The sequence below is a fragment of the Pelecanus crispus genome, chromosome Z (genome assembly GCF_030463565.1).
Source record: "Pelecanus crispus isolate bPelCri1 chromosome Z, bPelCri1.pri, whole genome shotgun sequence".
NCBI lineage: Eukaryota > Metazoa > Chordata > Aves > Pelecaniformes > Pelecanidae > Pelecanus > Pelecanus crispus.
This window is the reverse complement of record NC_134676.1, coordinates 22,015,833-22,036,312: the sequence shown is the minus strand read 5'-3', so window position 1 is coordinate 22,036,312 and position 20,480 is coordinate 22,015,833. Positions and strand designations below refer to the sequence as shown.

At 37.3% G+C, this 20,480-nt stretch overlaps 1 protein-coding gene across 2 annotated transcripts in view; it reads right to left on the bottom strand.

Moving 5' to 3' along the window:
- Window positions 1-20,480, bottom strand: part of RAB3C (RAB3C, member RAS oncogene family) — a 145,372-nt gene that overhangs the window by 122,509 nt on the left and 2,383 nt on the right. For both annotated transcript variants that reach the window (XM_075726635.1, XM_075726636.1), the window contains exon 2: window positions 13,020-13,247. In XM_075726635.1, coding sequence (XP_075582750.1) covers window positions 13,020-13,247 — 228 coding nt within the window. The remainder of the gene's footprint in view (window positions 1-13,019; window positions 13,248-20,480) is intronic.

Sequence of the window (20,480 nt, the reverse complement as noted above, 5' to 3'; positions counted from 1 at the left end):
CAGGAACTACAAGATAATTATACCAACTTTAGCCTCTTAGCAATCCTTTAGAAATGGGCAAAGCACAAGTATTACCATAAGATTTCTTGGAATCTACCCAGTTCCTGACCCTGCATCCTTTACCATGATGAAACAAGAAGACTGCAGTCCTGCCATGTCTCACCTCTAACCTCTTCTGTGATCACTTGTGTACTACTACATGACAGCTCTCAGAAAACCTTGCTGTAAGGGACAAGAAGGTAAAATTCCTATTTCCCTGTTTGCAAAGTATTAAGGCTCATTTGTAAATGACAGAGGCCTGAGTATTAAAATGGCTGTGACTGAATTTTCTTGCACTTTTCTAGCTAGGAAATAGAGCTTCATAAAAAGCAGGGAATCTTTTCCTGAAAGAAGGCAAAAAAATTGATCTGTTTTACAGCTAAATAAACATTTATGTACAAGAAGTCTTGCTGGGTCAGATCTAAAGTATACCTTGTCAGTATCTTCTGTAACAGTGTTGATGATTAAATGTTAAATGCTTAGGGAAAATGGTAACAGCAAAGTGAACATATATGATAGCTCTTTTTAACATCCTCCTAACCTCCAACCACATGCTCTGTGATTTCCTGAGCTAGAAGTAGTTTCTGTGTCCTTAAGTATTCTCATTGAGTATCTCTTACATGAATCTGCCCAAACTCCTCTTAACTCATGTAAATTTTTAGCATGTGCAATGTCCTTTAGCAAGGACTTCCATTGTTTATCTACATGTATTGGACTGACAGAATGTATGAAGAGATTCCAAGTTTTCTTCTTTCTATCACTTTAAAATCACAGGCTCATTCCTCTCATACAGACCAGCCCTTATAATAGCTGGTTTACAATAGGACATTTCCATAGGCAGTCTTAGCTTTTCAAATAAAGCAAGAAGTGCTCATGATTTTAGCTCTAAATATATATGGGTTTAATCCCCAGAGCTGATGTCCAATCAAGGGTGTTACATATAAATGTAATCTTCTATCATTGTTTCCTCCATTTAGCTTTTAAGACTCCTGCTCCTGTACAATCATAATGGCATTCACTGTCTTCAGCATAGAGGCATTTCTCCTGGACTATCTGGCTTTTCTGTAAGGTCTTTTTATCCTTCAGGCTGTTAATTACTGTCTTGCTTCAAGTCTGACATTCATTTTCACAGGACTCCTCATATATGCTTCAATCACAACATTTTTTTCTCTCTTCCCCTCTAATTAGCACAATACTGTTTTTCTCAGCCTTTCTATTTCCCAGCCAAAGCAACTACAACCCCCCTTGCCATTATAGAATCTTTTTAATGCCTTTCTGTCTTGATAGATTCTATACTCCCTGCAACATGGCAAACAGACGTGTTCACACTCAGCTGCTGTCTAGTGAGTTTCTTTGTCTACCAGACTCATCATATCCAGTGACCAAATGGATTTCCTGTTGATTGCCCTTGAGTCACGGTTCTGTTAGGACTCTTCCTACCTGCCACCAGCTCTATCTTATGTGATTCAGTGAGCTAATGACGTTATTCTGACCCCCTCATTTCATTAAACTGCCTGAAGCAGAGTACTGTGAAAAAAGCATTCTTAGCACCTGCATGGATGGACTTTCTGAAAGGAATTTAGCCTAAATAAGAACAGGAAGAAGGATGGGGGCTCATGGACATGAAGCAAGACAAATACTTGAGTCCTTGAGGTACTGTAAGTAAGATCACTGCCATATTCAAAATATCATACAAGCATTAATTTCCACTGTATGTTTGGGGAGGGAGCGATCGGGAGCATTCAGAACAGTGCATGTGCCATTTGTCAGCCCAAATCCAGAAATGCTTTCTAAGGCAATTCATGAATGCCTCTGTCTGTTCTACATACAGACCACCAGTGCATATCCTGTTCATTTGTTACAGGTTTCTTCTAACAGCACATTGATATCATGTAAATAACAGGCCTGCCTACACATTTTTCCCATCCAAACTGTTTCTCAGCAGAGAATTGTGCATTTTGGACAAAATTAAGTACATGTATTGAAAATAAATTACTTCTTCAAAACCCAAAGCACTAGCCTTGCCTTTGTTTTCTAGAGTGAAAAGGCCACACTTCTTGTTTCCTTACATTTCCTTTAGTTCCTCTACTCATTACATGAGGGTTTTTCTGCATTTGTTTTCAGTTTGAGTACCTTTCTCCGTATGAAGTATCTCCAGTGCAGTAGGTAATGGAATAGTCTCATTTCCTCTGGAAATACTTCACCAGGCACACGCAAGAGCCATATTAACTGTTTTTCACTGGATGGTTGGTAGAAATCCTTTCTCTTTCTCATATACCCAGATGGTGCCTTTCTTCAGTAGCTGCTAACTGAATAACTTCAAGTTTATAAAAGAAGTTCTTATTGTTGTTCCCAAAGTGCCCAATTTGGTACTGTTAAATTAAATTCCATTTCTATTACTTGACATTTGAAAGTCATTATTTTTTTCTGTATGATACACTGATCCTCTTCTATAGTGGTAACGCTTCCCATCACTAACAAGTTTTATTAGCATATACCTACTATGTATTAAGTTTACTATTTGAGTCCTAAAACCTTTCCACAATGCATTCTAAGTCTGATGTCCTCCCATTTCAAGACAGCTTGTCATTAGCTCCTTACCCACCCTTCCTTTCATCACTAAACTCCATCTTCTCCAGGAAATTTCCTTGATTCCTTTTGTTCATACAATTAAAGAATCCTACATTTACATCCAGCCAGCTGGGATGCTTCCACACTTCACTCTCACATTTCTAGTTCAGTAAGCATAGGTGAAACCATCTCATGTGTGATCATATCCACTAGAATCTAGGAACCCTAATCACAAACAGATGTGTCCAAAGAAATTACAGGTGAAGTAAGTTGCACTTATTGTTGTTAAGAAGTCTCGTATGATCACTAGAATTTGAATATCTTTTGGAGAAGAGGTCAGAAATAAGCAGTCCCAGAAGATTTCAGGACACTGCAGAAAATATTAGTCCTAATTATAGGTGAATATTGAATTATGAAATATTACACTTCCAGGCTTTTCTTAGCTCAGCTCATCCTAGAATGATTCATTAAGCTGAACAAATATAGGCCTTGCTAGCCACTGTGACAGACCAAACCATCTAGAAAGGAAAACCAGAAACCCCTATGAGAGGTTACTTCATATTCCTTTCTGCACGGTTGGCTTTATTTCCAAATAAAATAAACCAAAGTCAATAGTATCCAAACTATATGGGGCAAAGATGTCCTCCAAGTATCCTTCTCGCTGTCAGAACAGAACAACTCACTTCCTGTGACAGACAGAAATTCCATTTTCTTTTTTATAAATACACCTAAATAATAACCTGATGGGCAGGAAAGTAAGAAATCTCTATACTTAGGTATCATCTTAATTTTAGAGTAAACAAGTTGGCTAAATTACACTATCGACAATTTCCATCTGAGTTGTTGACTGAATTAATTGAGGCAGAATTCTCTCTATTTCTCAAACTGCAATTAACGAATAAAGTCATAACAGGTAAAAACTGTGGAAAGAATTTGTTTATGAGCAGTGACTAATAAAACAATCTGGGTTAAACCAGAAAATACCTAGATGATTACAGAAGAAGAATATATTTATTCAGAAGATTGAAGGAGATTAGCCTTCAACTACACTGAAAAGAAAGAAAAGTGGAAAAAGCAGCTTCTCTATTAGAAAAAAATGCAACCAATATCCTAACTAATTTTTCTTAGCTGACCAAGAAATAACAATGTAAATACAGAGCTAAATCCTCCAGGGATGCTCTTTTGCTCGATGTCATAATTTCACATGTAAAAGCTGGGTGCATTGTCCATAATGTGTTAGCTACTACAAACATTATCCTGACATGACACAGAGAGCCTTATGGCTCTGGCTTCTTACAAAATGCACTTAAGCTTACTTCCAGATCATAATGCAAATTGGGTAGTGTTAAATAAAAATGAGTTGCTTTTGTGTGACCCCCATCCTCCCTCAGTCACTTGTGCCCCTCTCAACTCAGCATAATTTCAGAATGACTTCAAGCTGTTCTAACACAGCACAGGGAAACAGCTCATGCTGAACAGCAAGAGAAGGCAAAAGTGAGCTTTAAATATTGTTTCTGTACTCCCTTTTTCATGGTATTTACATTATGGCTCCCATCCAAGGCTCTGGACCCCTGATTTCAAAGCAACAACTGCACAGCAAGAGTGCAACATTTTGCTCTAATCTACAACACAGATCTTATTAAAATGCAGCGAACAGCCTGTATAAGCTTTTTTTTTTTCTTTGTAGATTCACTGCAGCTATATAGATGTCTTAAATATGCTGCTAAAATGGCAGCACCATTGATTTCACTTTAAGGAATGCTGTCAACATTAATTTCATTTTAGAAATAGACTTATTCTTGCTTCTTAAAATGATAGCTTAGTAAGTGTAAGTTGCATCTCACAGTTTAAAGTGTACTGTCAGATTTCTCCAGATTTTATTGAGCCTGAACAATTAAAATAGCTTATTTGTTTTTCAGCGTTAGCCCAAGGTTATTGTTCTTGCTTCAGACTCCTATCACAGCAAAATTGTTCCATTCCGTTCTTCTTTCCCATCCTGACTCCTGACTTCGAGCAAAATCAAAGATCTTGCTGTTCAGGTACACATGTATGAAAGACTTTTCTATCTTCCCTTTCCCTTTCTCATCACCAGTTTTTAAGGAGCCTATGAAGCATCTATATGATGCTTGTAGACATGTAAGGGCTGGTCCATGACAGTTCTTCCACTGGTATATGCTTCCCTACATGGGAAAAGCTGGTGAGTTGCAGATCATGATGTGGAAGGCAAAGGCAGCTGAAAAATGTTATACCAGACTGTCTGGCCACAGGTTAGGAGAAGCTGCAATTATTTAAGGTCTGGCAGGATGATGATTTATTGGCCTAAATGATGGCAGCATGCATTTCCCAGGAGTCTGATGAAGAAAACTGTCTAAGACACATTATAGGAAAGTGTTCTAGACAGTGTCTTAAACTAGCTCAGTTTCTCTTAAAGAATCCCCATGGAAATTTCCACTTAAACAGCAAGATAAGTCTTATTTGGAATTTTAATAATGCTAAATGCCACCTTCTCTTTCCAATTAATCTTTGCCTTTGAATACAGATGTATCATTTCACTGATAACAGGAGTCTGTCAGAGAATACTTACAGTCCAGCTATGATATATATGTAGTGCTAAGCTGGTCACAGGGACCTGATTTCTATGGTGCAAGCAAAGCTACACAGCAAAATTGTTGAAGTAGGCAATGGAGGTTTCTGTAAAGCACAGAACTTTGTAAAAGGTTTTTGACCTAGTATTTCAGAAGACTTTCATAAAACCATTGGAATATTGGGAAAAATAGTGGAATTTAATGCTAGTTGCAGCTGCACATTTACCTGGAGTTTTCTCTCCAAACCTTCTGAGGCTGGGAGTTTATAACCACCTCAGTGCATACGAGTGTAAGAACAAGCACACAGGATCAGGCCACAGGGCTTTCTAGCCAGGTTGCTGAACTGATAGACACCATCCTTTTTTGAGTTGGGTTTAGAGCCAATATTTGAAATCCTCAACACATGTGCTTTTTATAGCAATAAAATTGTAATGTCATATCAATATTTGAATAGCCAGTGCTACTTTTTAAATAAAAGCATATACATTTTAGAAGTGCCATCACTGGCCAATGTGACCAGTCTCATAAAGCGTACAGCATGTGCTTTTTGCACTGAAGTCCATCTGAAATGCGTATGCCTTTTACATTGCCAAGATCTTCTTTGGCACTGAAGACTGGGCTCTGGTTCTATACAAGAAGTACATCAAGTAGTTTTACAAGGTGTGTATTCTTTATAATTGATGCATCTATATTTTATGCCCAGAATAGGTCCCAAGGTAGCATTTCTTGCAAAAGGTTTTACAGAGTTCAGTTTTGTGTTTTCCAGTAAAAGACTGGAGTATCACATCTGTTACCACTTCTGCAGTGTGATTTGCAAGGAAATAATACAAGCCATCACATGGAGTATCCGTAACTGTTTCTGAGTTTGTACACCATTTATGGTGCCCTGCCTCATAGACTCTTGGTCTCATTCTCACTCAGACTCTCTGGTGCTTTCTTTCACACCATGCCTCATTGTATAAGCAATTTCAGTCAAACTTCAAATAGAAGCACACATACTATCTTTTCAGTCTCTGCTTATATTTACTTCTGCTCTGACGCATTTAAACTTTAAGTGATATAAACTATTTACATTCTGTATACATTATACAGATTATATAAACTACTCCTATCTGCTAAAGTTTAGAGAAAAGGCAAGCTGTCTTGTCTACTTTTTAGGTAAGCAGTTTTCTTTTCCCCGACAAATATCTACAATAGCTATCTACCCTTCCCACCTGTTCATTTCCACTTGACTGGCTAAAAGTGAACTATTCAACCATTTTTTATCAGCTACTTACCTAAAACAATGGAAACCTGAGCTGAATTGGATCCATGGACACAACTTTAATATAAACAGAAGAACAGGTACAAGAAACAGAATACAGAATAAACAGGGCAAGGTGAAGAAACCACTATGAATCCCTGAATAAAGGAAAATATACAACTTCTGGAAGTAACTAAGATTCCCAAGCTATACAAAGATTAAAAACTCCTGGCAGTTCTCTGACCGAGATCTGAACACAATAGTACTGTCTGTACTATCATGGGCTTTCCCTTGGCTGAGCAAATCTTTAATATTTGTTGAATACTCCAGGTGTTACAAAAAATAAGGGGGAAAAAACCCAAATATGGAAAAATAATGATTAAGGAATGCCAGTATTTCTGAGAAATAAAGTGTATCAAATATGACTTGCACCTAAGTTGAAGAGCTCTCAATGAAGATGTAACAAGCACTGCAGGAAATAATACAACAGTATGAACATAGAATCCTACCCCAAAACTTTCAGGTAAATATTATTCATGGCTCTTCAAAGATATCTATTGTGTAGAAATAAGCAAAAGAGAAGGAAATATTTTAGGCTAACAATATCCAACCACAACTAGGACAACATTCACCTGTTGGAGGGCAGCTTAAACCAAAACAAAAGCTGCACAGAATTTCACCTTGTTTCAGCTAACAGGGAAAATCCAGAAAGAGTTTGTGTTCTGGTCATCACAACTATATTCCTCATTAACCATCTTTTCCCAGGAACAGTTCCTTTAGAGCCTTCTGACAGAACAACATTTGTGAACATATTACATTGCTTATCACCACAGACAGGTCAGCCTAACCCAAGGCTGGCTGGAGCTGATGCCCTTTCAGGCCATGCCTATAACAGCAAATTAAGGTGTGCCAGGGAGCATTCTGAGGCTATGGAATTTGCCTATACCGCGAAACTGGTAGCATGTTTTCTGGCATGGTTTTGACCCATGCTTGCTAGCACTCTGCCAAACAGTTCCTGGGCAAGGTTCAGGAGTTAGCACAGGACAGAGACCTTTCCCAATACAAAATCTGGATGCGTCCATCCTCTTTCAGAGACTAAAAGAGTTTAAACATATGGACAAAAGCTATTTCATGCCAGCTGGACTCAGTGCCAAAGGACAGTCTGGGTATGTTTAATTTATTAGTATAGGTGGATCCAGAGAAATCCGAAATCCCTGCAATTTTCAGCCTTCTATATTGCTGTCTTTAAATCACTTGTTGCCTAATATATTACTGAATACACATTTGATTTTCATGCTGTGATGAGGAAATTTCATTTCAATGTTAGATTTACTGTTCTCATCTAAAAAGTCTATATATTCAAAGCAGCAGCTACACATTGTCATCAGCACCTGAGAAAGGAATCATGAAATGAACTTTGATGTGGCTATCATACCAATTAAAAATACTCAGAAGAGTCAGATGTGACAAAATCAGGCTCTGAAATTCCTGTGATGAAACATTTGCTACATTCACTATCCACTTTCTCCACACACTACTCTTAACTTCCCTTTTATTGCTTCAGCTTTCACTACCTTTCTTCTGAACCAGTGTATTTAGTGATTCTTGTACTGATGCTATAGCCTTAGTCACTGTTACAGGATATTTCTGCACTAATGCACTGCTTCCACACTTGCAAGTTACTGTAGGATACCCCTTAAAGACTCCAGTATCAAGGCACTTTTCATTGATACTTGTACTCCCACAGACCCCTCTAACACACACACACACACAAAATTATTCTCATTTTAACTGAACTCTTTTTTACTGCTAAAGGACTGTTAGGGAGCTTGTAGAGCAAAAAATCAGGTGCCTAACATTTATTGAGAATTTTTTTAGCAGCTACTATAGTTTTAATTATTGAATGATGACATTGGTTTTCCTCATTCAGCTTATAAAACCTAGTCCTCACTTAGTCCCCAAGCCCTATGACAATTTATAGAAAACAGTTGATGTGAAGACAGCAACATTTTAGGTATCAAATGAAACTGCCACACACAGTTCTAGGAAGGATATGCTGACACAAGCAACTCTTACACTGTCTGCTCTAGGAAGATATCTTTTATTTGTGCGTGATCATTGTACCTAGTCCATGAAGTCTGTGGCTAGTCCCAGGGAAAAGCCATCTAAGCAGCAAAAGGTAGTGCAGTGTTCTAATTTGATATTTGCAACAAAGTGCTGCAATTAGATAGACACTATGCAAGTATTGCTGTATGAATGCAATCAGAACATTTTTGTGTAATAAACAGATCAGAAAGGAAAAACTTGATGCCTTATTCCTCAAACAAATTTTGTACTGAAATCAGTTAGAAATCACTTGAGAGTTCTGATCAAGTAAATTTTAAACATGAGTTAAAGATGTGGTATGGACACACTGTCAGTTAAATACGTTGACCTGTCTTTGTAAGTCTTATTCTGTGTTCCAGGAATCAATATCTGCACTTTATTTTTTGTTTTTTTCCACCATGCTAATGATTTATTTTGACAAACATTAGCTAACAAATTCTACTGTCCAAATTAGCCTATAATTTTGCCATAAGCTCTTGCAGTCTGTTATTTCTATTAAACCATTGATGCAGTTTACAAAAGTAATGCAAACCTTTATGGCATCACAGCTACAGGGTGTACTGAACATAGTGATTTATACAGTTAATACAGTGGTAGATTTATAAGGTTAAACTTAATTTTATTTTCTGATTTGCACCTCTTTGAGCTTTTAATAATTTTCTTTACTGTGTATTTTTGTCATAATTAGTATTGACAAGCCATTTTCTTTTAATTCAACATAATTTGAAATCTAGAAGTTTGAAACTGGAAGAATCTTATAGCCTTCCAGTCCCGTCCCTTTAATATTACTAGCTCAGCCCAAACGGAGGAAAAATGTATTGCTGTTTATTGTTTGACACTGTAAAACATCCTAAAGACCTCTGATGGACTTTTCTCCTATGCACATGTGCTGCATACAGACACAATTCCTTTCCAAAATTTCTTATATTTTCTGTTGAAAAATCATCACCTTTTTAGGGAAAATGCTTCTTTTATGGATTTCTCTCCTTTAAAAGGTAAAAAAGCCTGTTAATATGCTGTCTTTGTAATGTCTATACTAGGGCTGTCACATTTATAACTTGCTGTGAAACAAAATTTCAGGCCAGCTGGTGGTGCTATGACAAGGTAATGTGCTATCAGTAATGAATATAGCACTTGAACTCTGAACCTCTCTCAATTCCAGTAAGAAATATTATGGAAAGAAGGTGTTTTGCTCAGATGCAAAAAAAACCCCAAATGTTACAGTGCTCCCAACAGGTTCTTTCTGACCATATGAAAAAGATATAATGGTAAGTAATAGAGAGAGCCGCATCCTCCCTGACTCGAACATGGAAGAAGACAATTCATTTCAGGTCCTTTGAATCCAAGAATAAGACACCATTGCCTGAAAGCAAGAAAAAATCCTCAAACAAAAGACCTGTAGGTCATCCCAGTGTGTAAGACAGCACCTACTTCAACCTGTTAACCTGTGCTAGTTCATCTGTGATAATCACATAGTGAATTTTATTTAAGAAATAATGACTCTGCTTCCTTGAGTGCCAGTGCTGACTTTCAGGCAAACTTGCACACTTCACTGTCAAGCATATGAGAATCTTAATCTGAGCTTCAACATGCTTCAAGTTGAACACAACGTATCATGCTGAAAGGGCTATTAAATACAAAGTTTAAATGTCTACCCAAGAAGAACATGTACAACATTCTAACAGGGCACGTATTTGATTAACTGTGTCTCTAGCTAGGGAATTTTAGTGACTTAACAGCATTAGTATTTACACATTCTTGGATCTTACTGCCCGGCACGAATAGCAGAGCAGCAGCATTCCATGTACTTCTTCACTGCAGTACATGGCAAAGTAATTCAGTTCTGAACTTGTCATTCAGAACACATTTTAAAGTTGCACTTCCAGTTTCTGCTGACTATTCAAACCTGTGGGATTTTTCAGAACTTTTTATTTCACACATACTAAATATCATTTATCACATGATGTCACCAAATACTTTGCCAGTGATTTTGAAAGAAGTGTTACAACCTTATGCATGTTTCTACTCAGAATTAACATCAAATCACACTCACTATGATTCATTCAATTTTATATTTTATCTAATATAAATAGACTTTCATAAATGCAGTTTGAAATGGAAATGGATATTGCAGGAGTGCTACTCATTTTAGAAAGACATTTGCATAATCAAAGAAAGTAATAAAGTATAATATGATATAATATAATATTAGATGTTACATATACAGATACTACATATTAAGAACAATATGGCTGTTGATATAGCTTATGAGGCAGAGTAATAGTGCTCTATTTCAGATTTTGTGCACTAGAATAGCTTTCTGAGATACTTAACTGATTTTATTTAAGGTCCCAGAGGTGCAACAGTCAACTGATTTACTAGTAAGCGTAACTGCAACACAATGCTCCAATGCAGAATATTCCACCTAAAAAGTGCAAACAGCAATAGTGAGCTGTTGCAATTTGAGTTAATTTGGCAATGACAAGGCCTTTAAGAACTGGCATTAAGATTTTAATGGGAAAAAACCCGCCAAACCAAGACGCAGTGCTGGCTGGGGTAAAAAGCTTTAGCATGAAAGTAAGATCTGAAGTCCTGTCTCTAACCTTATGTCCTGGTAGATGACTTTAGGAAAGTCTCTTTCACACTTTGAGCCTCTGTTCCCTCTTCCCTAAGGGGCACGGAACCCATGTGTTTGTTTCACTCATTTCAATTGCAAGTTTTTTCAGGCAAGGACTGTCAGAGTCTGTTTGGCCTCTGCATGCTACTGCAATACAAAGAACAACAAAATGTCTGTTTTGCTAGAACTGGAAGTTTATTCCAGCTGGCAAGAATACAGCTGCTACATCCTCTCTGTGCCATGGATAGCCCTGAACACATTTAGATTAACGGACTGCTTTGAGCCAAGCACATATTTTAACTCTGCTGTGGAGAGGCATTATAAGAAATATACTGGTGTCAAACTAATCACATTAATACAACATTGTAAACTAATGTTGGTGCTTTTGCTAGGAGAGACATGAACAATAAAATCTATTGCAGAGGATACTTGCTGATTAAAAGAAGAACTTTGTAAAGACTATAACGTGAACACAATTTTATTGCTCCATTATAAAAAAATAATAAGGTAATGTCAATGTGAATTACCATGTGATCTCCAATATTAAAGTACTACAACAAAACTAGCAAGTTATTGCAGTGAAAGCATACATGCTCCATACAGTTACCTAGTATGTAGCACTGTTATGATAATAGCAAGAATCTAAGCCTAAAAATGTAGAGAAGTTTAGAGGGAAAGAGTCTTTGTTCCAGTTCCTAGAGGGCACAGAACAAATGATTTGAGATATCAAGGGCCAAAGCCTACCTGAAAAGACATGAATGACATGCAGCCTATGAAACTCCAGGAAATTCACCTTTGTGCTGTATTAAAAAGATATTCCATTTATCTGCTGTTCAAAACATGTTACGTAAACTGGTCATATTTGATCCCAGGTTTCCTGATATTTAATGGTTGCCCATCATTAAATAAAATTTTAAATTTCTTGTATTCATGCACAAAAAAAGATAAAATCTTGGTTAATAAGGCTGTTATGAATACCTCACAAAGGAAACATTCCTCAAAATCTTCAAGCATCCAAGGAAGATGGCAAAGACCTGAAGCTTTAATGCCAGGTTCCACACTGTTAAATGCTTTGCTATCCCCCCACCTCCTGTAAATGAGTACCACCCTATCACCCAAGAACTAGGAGATGTGAGCATCAGTGGCTCCTGCATAAATAAGTTTTGGCTATCCTTTCTTTCTGAGGAAATTTTGCAGAACAGAACACCTATTCCCTAGCATCACACTTTCCTGCATCTTTGCACCATCTCTAAGGTGTAGGCAAGTGACAAGGTTTTTTGTATGCTGGGGCAACACAGCTGTTACGCTTTCACTTTCCACATCTTTTCTTCCTCAGCAGAAGAAAGACGTTTCAGGTGATCAGGATGACAAATATAACTAACAGAGCAAAAAATTATGCCTTCTGCTATGCATCCACTACCATAGCTTCTACATGAATTTATAATATCTGTGGGAAGAAGCCAGATCCTAACTGTTATTTCAAGGTACTTTTTAATAATGAGTATCAGTTTCAATAGCCTGCATATTGCACAGTTGTTTATACTGCACTGCACAGATATCAATATGTGTCAACCTGTGTTATTTCTTAATGGAATTTAATTCAGAATATACACTCTGCTGTTCTTCAATACCTTAAAAATACCATCTACAGTCTATTATTCAAGACAGGAAAATGATGCAGGAAATAATTAACTAATGATGCAGGAAATAATTAACTGCTTTTCCATTACTATGCCATATATATATATATATATATAAAAAAGCTTATGACATTCAGTGCAAACCTACAGTAGCTTAAACACTATCTATCAAGCTGCTACAGCTTGCTTAGTTCATAGAATTATTATTTTTGGCTTACCCAAATCTGTAGCTTAATTCTTTTTTCATTTTTGAAAACTGTTTTTACTTTGAAATCGATCCCAACCGTGCTTACAAATGCAGACGTAAAGGAATCATCAGCATATCGGAACAAAAAGGAGGTTTTCCCAACACTGCTGTTGCCGATAATGAGCAGTTTGAACATGTAATCAAAGTTCTGGTCAGATGTATCTTTCTGGCCATATCTGGAATCTTGAGCAGATGCCATCTGTAATTCAAAATAAAAAGAAATAGTTTATTGTCTCTTGTATCATATAAAACTGCAAACATTTAGATTTTGTTGGACTTTTTGATACCAGAGAAGAATGAAATCAAGAAGGAGTTCACAGAGGTTTAATTCTTTTTTATGATCCTTGTATCCATGGTAATAGTTCCTGTTGCAAAAGAGGATGTAAACATCACTGGTGACTCATACCAAAAAAATAATAATTCTAAAACTCCAGGACAGTTCTTGAGTACATCATTAAAAAGATCTACCTTCAGAAAATGTGATGAATGAAATAGACAGTGAAAATACAGACAAAGATACTGCACTTGAACAAGAAGGAAATAAGATATCAGTGCTGTGTTATGACATAAGACGTAGGTCTCCAACCAAAAACTAGTATGTTTTACATCTGATAAAATTCTTGAACCATTTATTTTACTGTAAATATTTAAATGTAAATGTTTAAATGTAAATGATGTTAATGCAACATCATCATAAGTGGCAGTTGTCAATGTTTTCAAATTTGAGTCCTTAAAACAGTTTCTCATCCATATAAAACACCTGAATAAGCACAGATTACTGAATACTGCTAAATAGCAAGTTTATTTTGCTCTAGGGGCTCCAAAGGTCATGGATTCCATTTATAAAAAGTACACTTTTGGCTTTCAGAAGAGTTGGAGAGATTAACTTGAAAACCTGACCAAAATTCTACTTGGGATGCTCAAAAAAACAGATGGCAAAAATAAAGAACTTAGAACTACATAGTGTTTCACCTCATATGCTTTTAAAGAAAAAAACCTCAAGTATTTTGGGAGCCTGTCAGGATTTAAAATTCTTGGAGTTTGGCAATACTAAAGATAACATTTTTGCACACATATTTTAGACAGAAAGACAGACATCATACCCTGACATAAAGGTTTATGGAAAAGCAGCTTGCATCAAAGCTTTCTAACCTAGACATCTTAGAGTGCATTTGGGCAATCAGAGAGGACAGCTGGAACCAGGGTGAGGGCTGTACACTAACCCACCTTCTCTGCAGAATTTCAATTACTGCATAAATTTTCTGAGCTAATTCTGCTGTCTCATAGTACAAATAACAGTATGACAGCTTCTTTGGGCTACTGAAGAGGCATATAGAAGTGGGGACAAAAAGTCCTGAAGGAGACAATGGAAGTAGCAAGCTTTTGAGAGAAAATTCAGTGTAAGATTTATATTTCATAAATAATGCAGCAGGGAGTGTTTGATTTCAGAAGGACCCCTTTGTTTGGTATTGACTAAAGTTCTTGATTAAATATAGTCTTGGGTACCTACATGCTTGCACCCTGAGTGTTTGCATTGGCCTTAATATTTATTCACTTTTTTCACAGGCATGCAACAAAGAAGTTTTAGAACAAAAACTTAAATATTACCAAGCATATACATCTCTAATATTTCCTCTTTCTGATTTCTATAGTAAAAGACAGAAACAAATCCCGTCCACCTTCACTACTCTCCCTTATTCTAAAGCTGTTTGGGGATATTTTGCTTAGAACATGAGAAGAAGAAAATAAAACACTGTTTATACCAGTCTAATCACAACTAGCTATAAAGTAGTAAAGAGTATGCTGATGTTGTGTACAGTTTGCAACAACAAGTCAATAAAGTCCAGCAGACAAAAGACTGTGCAGTGCCTGGGGATGCCAGCTTGCAACCTGTACAATCTCCCCAGCAGCCTCTTCCACTGCCCTTCTGGCTGCTCTCCATAATGCAGCAGCTGAAACCAGTAGTTACCACTTCTAGCAAGAAGAATAATAATTTTCTTTCTTGATTTTATCTCCTAGGAAGATTTCCATGTAGCTTCTTCAACTCACTTAAGGTTTACAAAAATGGGTTTAACTTTCATTTCATTTGCTGTCCTCAGTTCTATGTGACTTAGAATTCATCCCCATGTACTTTAATGCCTAACACTTCAGGCACAGTTTGATTCAGTGAGCACAGGAATCAGGAGACCTGGATTCTAATAATAGCCTTGCTAAATCTTGTACATTTTGTAGCCTTCCTGAGTAAGAATGTGTTTCCTGTGGATGGTTTTAAACACAGACTTTCCCCACAAAGAAATTTCAGTGCTCTTCTAAACTAATGTGTTTATGTGAGTTACCCATGCAATAGTTTCCTTAAAAGTTCTTGAAAAATAATAAAAAAAATAAAATCCAACACCTTCACTGTGCCTTGAACTTATGGATTCATTACTTGCAGTACCATAGGCAGAATTATGGACAAGTTGAACACAGAATTTCAGCCAGCTTTTATTTCAGGAGTAGGAGTATGCCCGCCTGTTTGATGCAGAAAGCCTAGGAAAGGCATGGGAAAGGATTAATTTCTCCACCTCCCACATGGGGGATCATGAGATGAGTAGTGAGGTATTGATAATAATTCAAACCATTTGGAGAGGCTAACTTCAGAGAGCCTAGAGATCCAGTCTCCTTAGACTACAAATAGTGATCCCTTCTCATGCCCAAAACCCACATGAGTTTTAGAAAAGTACTAGTGCCTGCAATAGTCTGAAGAAACATCAAATTCAGTAACGGTGCTAAGACTTTTCCATTACTTCCTGAACTCACTCATGCTGTAGTAAGCACAGAGACAGATTCTTCAGAGCACAATTCACTTCACCTACATCAGGCTCCCACTGTAAATGATACTCTAGAGGATTCTATTTTTCTGCTGACTAAGGGAAACCTAGATGTGTGGTCCTCTTGAACTTTGTGACTAAGACTGCAGTGCTTCTCTTTCTTAAATGCAAGCTGCTGACTTCAAGTAAGGATGGGATGCACTGTAGCCTACTTCCCGATGTATTAATATGTCAGTTCACTCCTAACAGGACTTGTCCCTACCATGGAGGCATTTGGCAAATAAATGTGAAGAAGCTAGGGCTGATGTTATGTTCCCCCTTTGGAAACGATGCTAGAAATAATCACCAGGAATGTCATGTTCAGACTGTAATTAAATACTACATACATGGACAAGAACCAAATAAACATGCCAACTTCACTAATGTTATAATATTCTGTTTCCAAGAAACCAAAACTCTTACCTTTATTTTGACAAAGTTCTCTTCTCAAATGATTAAATGGATATATTAAACAACCATCAGTTTCAGCAAAACACATTGAGTTTTCTCTTCAGTAAAATTTTGTCCTTATTTAGTAAAATTGAAGACAGAATGCACTAGGCTATTTTCATTAGCATATTGCATACTTGTGTTTTTGTAGAATGAGTCCCTATTCAGATTCCTACACCCATCAGGTTGTTAGCACCAAAGGCAGTCTCAGGCTACCTCCTAGAGGGCTCAGGACAGGCTTGAGAGTCCACTGGGAAATCTAAGCTCAAGACAATGATCAGAAGACCTATAGTCAGGAGGTCTCACATGCCTGCTCCTCATCAAAACTAGGAGAAGGTATGTCCCCAGCTCGAATATGGTCCAAGGACAAAAAAGGATTGCTTTGTATTCTTCCCTGCTTACAGCACATTTCTGAACTCTTTAAATGTGGATTATTTATGGGCATAGGCAAGTTTAATCATTAAGCAGAGCTTTCTGTATCAGACTCAGGTACTTTTCAAGTCTCATGTTCATCTGTTTCCTTGATCCCAAAAGAAAAGGTTAAAACAGGGCAGGGTTGAGAACAAATGTCTGAAAAAGTATGTGTTTACCTGCCACCTTCATGATAATAACAAAACAATTGGCTATGTTACTCTTTATGGCCTTAGAGGACCTCATTCTTTGACAAAATCAAATTGAACAGCTTTCTCACTTAAGCAGAACAGCATGCCATGACCTCCATGGCCTGCACATCACTTCAGTTTGCACTTATACATGCACCCCACTCTGGATGCCTAATGCAGGATAAATTGCCCCTGGAAAATATGATGCAAAAGGCAAGAAAAGCTGGGATTGAAAATACTGATGTTCATTCCTTTGTGCCTTTCACAAATACATTGTTTTCTTTTAAAAACTATAATAACAGGCATGTCTTAAAGGAAAAGATTGATAGCAAGCTTAGGGAAAATGCCTTGTTTCTATCTACAGTAAAGATAGGTAGACACTGATTAGCTAATTTACAGTTGTTTCAATGAGCAACACTCCTTTTCTATATACAGTGTAGAAATATATACATTACCATTGCTTTCTAAGAAGAAACTGACTTCAGTCATTATTTTAGTAAAAAGACAGAGTTCCCTCCACATACAGCTTTTTGTGAGGTGATCTTTTTGCTTTTTGCAGAAAATAATTAGAAACAATGAAATACAACAGGAAAATTCAATGTTTGTAACTCACCGGACTGTAATGTAGGATGCACTGCAAGTGAGTGTCTTTAAAGTGCAGATCAAGTGTCATCATCAGAATAGTCAAAATGGTACCAAGGGCTTTATATATAAAGAACAGTACGACAATAAAGCCCCGTCATGAAGAAATCAACGATTTTCTAGCCAGATATCAGACCAATAATCTAGAGATTTTATTTTATTCCTAACTCTTTCAGACGTATCCTATGACTTTTGCTTTCCTTTTTTCTGTATCTTGGGCAAGCTGCTTAACCTCTCTTACTTTTGGTGTGTTCTCAACAAATACCTCAGCATCCACAGATGCAGACCACAGCCAATTCTCACAAATCCTTATCATCTAATTTTTAACTGACCAATTAATAAGACTTAACAGAGTTCAGTGTATAATGCACCAGCCACTTATTTGGAATTTATGGATTGCCTGCCATCTGCAGAGCACAGCTTGTGAACCAATATACTTGGCAGCATCAGGAGAAGCTTATCTGCTTCAAGGTATTATGAGGTTAGATTCATGAATATGTGCCAGTATATCATAACCCAGTCTGAAAGGTGTAGTTAGAAATGCAAAGTTTTATTGTAAGCAGCATACTGAAATTCCAAGTTGGGGAATATCAGGAAGATACAGAGAGGTGAGAGTCTAAAACATTTTAAAGAAGCTCTACTTGCTTCATATCAGCAGAAGCAGCATGAACGTGGCCAGTGCTGGCAGCTGCCCAGGACAGCACAATGCAAGGTGCAATAAAGAATGGTTCTGGCAAGCCTCTAGCACACGGATTCTGATCAATCTACTTGTGGTGAGCTAGGGCATTATGCCTCATTTGTCTTTCTTTAACCTAGGTTTACCTTCTCCATGAAAAGGGTAGCTTAAGAAACATATTTCCAATTCCCACTCTAGGTAGTACAGCAAAATCCCCTTCTCCAAATAGTGGCAAAACCAGAAATAAAGTCCTAAGTTGGTTAGTTTAACACAAGATGTCAAGAAGCCACCAAAATAATGTGGCCCTGAAAAGAAAAAATACCAGCTGTGTCAGGTCAGGTACTCCAGTAGAAATAAATTTGGATTTACTGGGGGTTAGGAAAGAGAATGAAGATAAGGTAGTTACAGCCCTCTGCCATTTGCCCTATTTAGCGCAGCACTCAGAGTCATGAGACTAGCAAAGACTGTGCATCTTCTCAATTGCCAAAACAGCTGCATCAGGCCAAGAGACAAAATGAAATACTAATGCCACTGTCTAAGGCACTGGTGAGATGCCATTAGTAACAATTCTGGTCAAGTGTGTTTATGAAAGCTGAGTTCAAACTGGAAAGTACAGAAAAAAGTTACTAGGAAGACCAGAGAAATGAAGAGCTTATTTTATCAGAGAAAAAAAAAAAAAAAAAAAAAAAGGCAAAACATCAGCTTGTTTCTCTAGAGAGTAATCTGGAACGAACATTAGGGAATGAGAACTGTTTAGACTGATGCATACTGGAACAAACACCGGACATTAAGAAGTCAGTATATACTAGCCCTGAATGCCTCTGAGCTGGACACTAGAGACTATCTAACCAGCAAGGGAACGAGCTTCCACAGTACACTTCCAAAAAGGGCAATGACAGAAAGAGGACTATTGGCTCCAAATGCAGCCTGATCAGTTAACAAAAAGGTGTACACAACTTGCTCTGTGGACTCAGTGGCTTGGCAGGCTCTTCTACTCCAGTGCTTCTAATTTGAACCACGGCTGACGTATCTAATAATTTTGCTGAGTGATAGGAAATGAATTGCCATACTAAGTCCTGTGTCTAATAGCTCTGATTTGGCTTTTTTAATCATAATTTTATAATAATCTCTTATATATCTGGAAGCAGCCTTTCTGCTTGCTATTGCCCTTCTCCATCATGTTTGGATGTGCCTGTTATAAACCTATTTTGTCTGGGCATAACCGTTGCCAATCACAAAAGCATATGAAAAGCTAAGAAGAAAATGTTCTCATTTATTTCCTTGGTAAAGCAGATTTACGGATTATTTCCCACTTCCTAGTTTTCCCTCACCTCTGTGGCCTCAGACACCTTTGAAATGATCTGATGGCCTAGCAAGTGGAAGAGGGGGTCTCTAGACATCTAGCATTTTCTACAAACTACCACTATTAAAGCCCATATGCTCTGATAAACACTAAGAACAGGTTATCCAAACTACATTCCCACTTTTCTATTTTGGCAAAGTGCAGGTATGTGGAAAATTTGCATGCTACAATTAGATAAGGAGTGAAACTTGAAGGGGGTGAATCAGTGTATGAATCACTGAGAATTTCACATTGAATCTTCACTTTTGAAAGTACCACCAAAGCCTTAGGGAAACTACTGAGAGACACACAGACTTTTCAATTAATTCAGACTAATTCTTAAAAGAACGTGCAGAAACCACACAGATGTCTACGTTTCACAGCAAAGAGAGTTCATTGCTTTTGACTTCTAAACCAAAGCCCTCTCCATGGCCACAAGCACTACTAAGACTTATATCTGCTGTTTGAAAGCATGGCTAGAAAAATGAAAGGTAGTCACAAACTCTGACCCAGATCCAATTATACCCAGCAGATGACAATAGCAAACTTTTACACTAGGTAACTTTTCTGTAAGGACTGTTTGGACTGCCTTTCTGGTAATTGTTGGCCCTTTGTGTCTACAGAGAAATGGCATGACCTTCAGATTAAAACAAAGAATTCATAAATAAAGAAAGACAATACCACTGCACAGGCCCTTTTTCTCATCCTGCTAAAATATTTTAACTTTTTAGTTTTCCTTTTAATTACTGCTTGATGGAAATGGGAAAAAAAAAATGCTTACACTCTCCTCTGAGTTTTTTTTATCATGATCAAAAGACATACACTTGAGCACTCTTTCTGTTGCTCCACAATCCAGAGATGGTAGCTCTGT